The 5,494-nt window shown below is 41.4% G+C and overlaps 1 protein-coding gene across 1 annotated transcript; it reads left to right on the top strand.

Moving 5' to 3' along the window:
• The first annotated feature begins 1,988 nt into the window (after positions 1 to 1,988).
• LOC111971878 (diencephalon/mesencephalon homeobox protein 1-like) lies at positions 1,989 to 4,636 on the top strand. Its single transcript, XM_023998670.2, has 4 exons — positions 1,989 to 2,185; positions 2,532 to 2,686; positions 3,233 to 3,408; positions 3,613 to 4,636. Exons 2-4 carry the CDS (start codon positions 2,539 to 2,541, stop codon positions 4,069 to 4,071), a joined length of 783 nt encoding a protein of 260 aa, XP_023854438.1. The 5' UTR covers positions 1,989 to 2,185; positions 2,532 to 2,538; the 3' UTR covers positions 4,072 to 4,636.
• The last annotated feature ends 858 nt before the right edge of the window (positions 4,637 to 5,494 follow it).

Below are 5,494 nucleotides of genomic sequence, written 5' to 3' on the forward strand. Positions count from 1 at the left end.
CTTTTAGTGAGGTTCCGGGGCTGGCCTACAGAGCCTCTTCTAAATGACTTATTTTTATCAGACACTAATATAGCTTGACAGCCAAGAACAGTGGAAAAAAAGCTAAGAAAACATATATCCACATATTTTAGGAATCTAAATGTATGAACAAGTACTGTACAAGTATGAACAAAAATGTTACCTTTTATGCCAAATGTTCAGTTCCTATTGGGCAAAACAACTACAAAAAATATAATGTATCCAACAAGTGTTGAACGAGTTTGTAGTCACAAGCTTGATAAAGTCATTATTCAAATGGGGAACTAGATACATGAAGTGCTTTCATTTCTAAACGTAAAACAAATATATTAAAATATACTCTCAAAATAAAAGGTATACTGTAACCTAATATTAAACATTTGATCTCAAATCCAAAATGCTGGAGTATAGAGCCAAATAAAAAAATGTAGCTTCACTGTACAAACACACATGGTGGTGAGTGTATACATTGCCAAAGAAAAAAGCATGGGATTGTGTGACCCCTGAGACTGACTGTGTGGGTCACTGATAGAATGCAGCAGACATTTGAACAGAAATGGAACCACCCAAGAGGTCTAAGAAATATATTCCCCACAATAACATCTGCTAATCTCATCTATGTGACCAGTAACATTTGATTTGATTTGACCTTAAGTCATGGTATTAGGCAATTAAATTCCTACAGAAATAGCGGAATCGAGGGCAAAAATGAAAACATCTTTATCGCCAGCCAGACTTTTGCCTTGAGTTTCAGAGTAACAGGGAAGAATGAACGTTTCAGTAACAAATGGAAGATGAGAACACAGAGGGCTGTTCAAAACATTGAGGTGGCTGGTTTTCGCTCCAGTTGTGGTAATGGCCCCTCCTCTCCTGACTGTATGGCTGGTGTACTTGGTGTGTTTTACCCTGACTCTGGGACACAACTGATACTCGTGGGAAGCATAATCTGTCACTGAATGCTTTGCCTTTCCACCCTTCGCACCTCTGCTAAGGCCTTAGTGGAATTTACATGTCTAAACCCTTCAGCCTAAAGCTAGAGCTGGGTTATTGGAGATGATCTTATTGGAGAGTGTTACAATTTGAAATGTGTCACAATGCACAGGTGTGCCAGGACTTTGGGGTGAGGAGAAATACATTTTGTTACATGGACTGTGATATCCATACTCGTAATTGGGTTTTCATATTTTCATTCCACAAGATACAGATTTCATTCCACCATTAGTAACATTTGGATATCATATTTCTATTCCGATACACATTTAATTCCAACGTACTACTTTACATGACAATATATTGTACACACCACTGGCTTAGAGCATGATTTAGTCATGGACACTGAAGTTCTGAACGTTTCTCTGTGTGTGCAGTGCAGCAGTCTACTTTCACAAAGTGTAATGTCATGTTTACTACATTTGTGAAAAAACGTTGAGTTTAATTCAAGTGTTACTGAAAAACACACTCCACCTAACCTATTTGAAATTAGGAAAAACCATTTGCATGTTGTGTTTTATCATTATTTTCCTTATTTTGGTGGGATAATAGTTCTCTTTGAGGAGATCTTGAATCTGGCTCAGTTGAACCTTAGGAAATTGGTCTCAATGGCCAATGTCCAAATTGTATTTCACAGGCTGACAGTTTATGGGCAAAATATGTAGCCTGTTAGCAAAACAAACTGCAAAGAAAACCCAGTCCAAGTGGAGATTGACAAAGCAGGGAGTTTAGGAGAAAGGAGGCTGAGAACAGGGAACAATCAACGGGCTGTTATTTTAATCTGGCCTGCCACTGAGATTAGCAGACCACATTGTTTTAATTGTTTTAACAGGAGGGAATGAAACGCTCGTTTATTGAGGAGGGATCCTTTGCGTAAATCTCCCCAAATTCAATAGTTTAAAAAACTTGAGCCCTTGGACCCCCTCTTTTCCCTCATCCCACCTAATCCAGGGTAATACCTTTCTTTCTATTGGCTAATGGTTGATGGGGAGCTGGAGTAAACGGTTCTTTAAATAGTCGTGGGTGAGAATGGTCTTCAGATAATTAGATCCATGCCATGACAAAGGGTAGCGGCGTACAAGGATAAGGCCTGCATTTCAAACTATTGGACTGTATAGGTGGACTTCTAAAAACTCACGAGAATAGGTTCATTTCTGCTGTTTTGTGTGCTTCTCAGGTAAAAGAAAAAATACTGCAGATGTTATACTTTTTTGTCTGATCTTTGTTTTGAAATGTGTTTTCTGGATGTTGGTAGCCTACTGAAGTAAAGTGGCAATGGTTTATGCGTAAAGAATAATAACTTTCAATTACTTTTAATGATCAAGAAAGTTGCGTATGTTTACCATTTGTTCTGTTTTTATTTAAGTGAGTTTAGACTGTAGCCTAAATCCAAATTGCACAGTGCAAGCGTTCTACATAAATTGTACAGTAAGCTATAGGCTAAATACTTTTTTCCCATTGTATGCCTAGTTAGTATGGTGTAAGGCCCATATAACTTAAACAGTTTTACCCTATCGATTTAGGTCCGCTATGAATGCCTTAAATTTCTGCGGAGGATCCAACAGCGTCAACGGAGTCTTTTTCGACCTACACCACCTGATGGCAGACCAGTACCCGGTTTATCCATCAGCCAATCCCTCCTCGGTTCACACGTTCTCTGTTGCTGAAAGACTTGCAGGTATTTAGAGTAGACTGTCATTTACTGTAATGTATGACTGTGTCTGTAATCGATGCATGCAATCAAACAAATGCAGGTGGCAAAAGTGTTCTAGTTATAATTTTAGGGCTCCCGAGTAGCGCAGCGGTCTAAGGCACTGCAGCTCAGTGCTAGAGGCGTCACTACAGACACCCTGGTTCAAATCCAGGCTGTATCACAACCGGCTGATGGGAGTCCCATAGGGCTGCGCACAATTGGCCCAGCGTCGTCGAGGGTTTGGCCAGTGTAGGCCGTCATTGTAAATAAGAATGTGTTCTTGACTGACTTGCCTAGTTAAATATAGGTTGTATTTAAAAAATCAAAACATTTAAAATTAAATAATTTGCCATTCAAAAACATTGCAGCTGAACTGGTATTCTATTGTCAAAAGACCTGTTTCCCACCTGAAAAAGTTGTTGAAATTGATAATTGTCATGCTGGTATTTTCAGTGTAGCCTGATATCTCACATGCCCTCCGACTGTTTCACCACCTCTAATCTTGTTGTGGCTTGTCTTCTGTCCCCACAGAGTTGATACTGGAGGCCCGTTATGGGAATCAGCAGAAGCAGCGTCGGAGCCGCACAGCCTTCACTGTGTCTCAGTTACAGGCTCTAGAGAAAGCCTTCCAGCAGACCCAGTACCCTGATGTAGGTATGAGAGAGAGACTGGCTGTCTGCATCAATCTGCCTGAGGCTCGCATTCAGGTCAGTAAAGGTCGCTCCTCAAAGAGGACCAGCCTGTGTGCATGCTTTCATTCATAATATTTATTTGAACTGCTGCTTTTAGTAACTTTATTCTTGTGATATATATAACAGCTGTGGTGCTATTACCTTTTTAAACTTTTGATCAATATTACTGTTATAAACACGTCAACCCTTCACAAATAACAAAATAATATGCTCCTCCAGGTGTGGTTTAAGAACAGAAGAGCAAAGTTCCGTAAGGGACAGAGATGCTCCCCTCTTCCCAGAGAGCAAAGCCTGGAGGAACCATATCAAACCAAGGCAGGAGGGAAAGAGAGGAGTACCAAGGATTCAAAAACACAAAGTGAAATAGCTCCTCTCTGGGAAGTCAGTGATGCTCCTACCATTTCTTGTCCTGGAGACTCCATTGTATCTCAGAACCACTCAAGATTACATTCTCCTCCCGTTTTTCCCTTTGTGGGTGGAGAGCGGTACCACCTTCCACATCATCAGGCTTTAGGGATGCTGTCAGCTGGCCTACATTTCACCCCCACATTCTGGCCCATTCTACAGCAACACAGCTCGACTATAGGAGTTGCCCCACTGGTTGGTAAAAACTGCAGCCTTTCCCTTCAGACTTCCTGTCCCAGTAAAGCTGTACCGATCCCCAACCTGGGTCTATAACTGCACTCCCAACAACAACAACTTCTCTTCAGTGTGTGTTGGCAAAAAGGGACTCAAAGGAGAAAATTGTACACTGCTGCACTGGTATCAACATGGACACAGATAAACTACTGATTTTATACTTTGACTCTGTACAACTTTGTGAGTACAATGAGCCTTTGCTAATTGTCCTGGTAGAGTGCACCTGACAAGTGAATATGTCTGTAGATAAGTTTGATTAAGAAACACTCAAAGGGGCTAGTATGTTGTGTTGTTGTGAGCATTCGGGATTGCAACCTGGAGTGGATTGGTACATGCTTCATTTGCATAAAGATGTTACTTTCAGTTTTTACTCACTTATCACAAGCACTTAGAAGAATAGAGAATTGTGATCTGGTTTGGGGCACTTTTCTTTTCACTTTTCAAATCGAATATCAATTTGTTCAAGACAATTTTCTGTAATGTCTCACAGTAGGAATCTTTATTCCTATCCTATGTTCATTTTATGGTTATACACAACAAAACCGTAATTCAACTGTATGTGAATTTAAAAAAATGTATTGTGAATAAAATTATTTTGAATGTCTTTTTAGTTTACATTTGTCTATTCTGCAAATAGGCAGAATAATGCTGAAATAGCAGTGTTGCTTCCGTTCCTCTCCACGCCCCTACCTGGGCTCAAACCAGGGACCCTCTGCACACATCAACAACTGCGTCCCATGAAGCATTGTTACCCATCGCTCCACAAAAACCACAGCCCTTACAGAGCAAGAGAAACAACTACTTCAGTGACGTCAACTATTGAAACCCTATTAGCTCGCACCCTGCTAACTAGCTATCCATTTCACACCGGTCACACTAAGACGCATATATACACTGCTCAAAAAAATAAAGGGAACACTTAAACAACACAATGTAACTCCAAGTCAATCACACTTCTGTGAAATCAAACTGTCCACTTTGGAAGCAACACTGATTGACAATAAATTTCACATGCTGTTGTGCAAATGGAATAGACAACAGGTGGAAATTATAGGCAATTAGCAAGACACCCCCAATAAAGGAGTGGTTCTGCAGGTGGTGACCACAGACCACTTTTCAGTTCCTATGCTTCCTGGGTGATGTTTGGTCACTTTTGAATGCTGGCGGTGCTTTCACTCTAGTGGTAGCATGAGACGGAGTCTACAACCCACACAAGTGGCTCAGGTAGTGCAGCTCATCCAGGATGGCACATCTATGGGAGCTGTGGCAAGAAGGTTTGCTGTGTCTGTCAGCGTAGTGTCCAGAGCATGGAGGCGCTACCAGGGAGACAGGCCAGTACATCAGGAGACGGAGGAGGCCGTAGGAGGGCAACAACCCAGCAGCGAGGACCGCTACCTCTGCCTTTTGTGCAAGGAGGAGCAGGAGGAGCACTGGCCAGAGCTCTGCAAAATGACCTCCAGCA

Source organism: Salvelinus sp. IW2-2015, linkage group LG13, assembly GCF_002910315.2.
Source record: "Salvelinus sp. IW2-2015 linkage group LG13, ASM291031v2, whole genome shotgun sequence".
NCBI classification, from domain to species: Eukaryota; Metazoa; Chordata; class Actinopteri; order Salmoniformes; family Salmonidae; genus Salvelinus; species Salvelinus sp. IW2-2015.

What these genes read in the sequence shown, in the direction of transcription:
- LOC111971878 (XM_023998670.2), top strand. Translation starts at nt 2,539, where the DNA reads ATGAATGCCTTAAATTTCTGCGGAGGATCCAACAGCGTCAACGGAGTC. An exon ending in TGTTGCTGAAAGACTTGCAG is followed by an intron (nt 2,687 to 3,232) that starts GTATTTAGAGTA and finishes CTGTCCCCACAG; the next exon opens with AGTTGATACTGGAGGCCCGT. An exon ending in TGCCTGAGGCTCGCATTCAG is followed by an intron (nt 3,409 to 3,612) that starts GTCAGTAAAGGT and finishes ATGCTCCTCCAG; the next exon opens with GTGTGGTTTAAGAACAGAAG.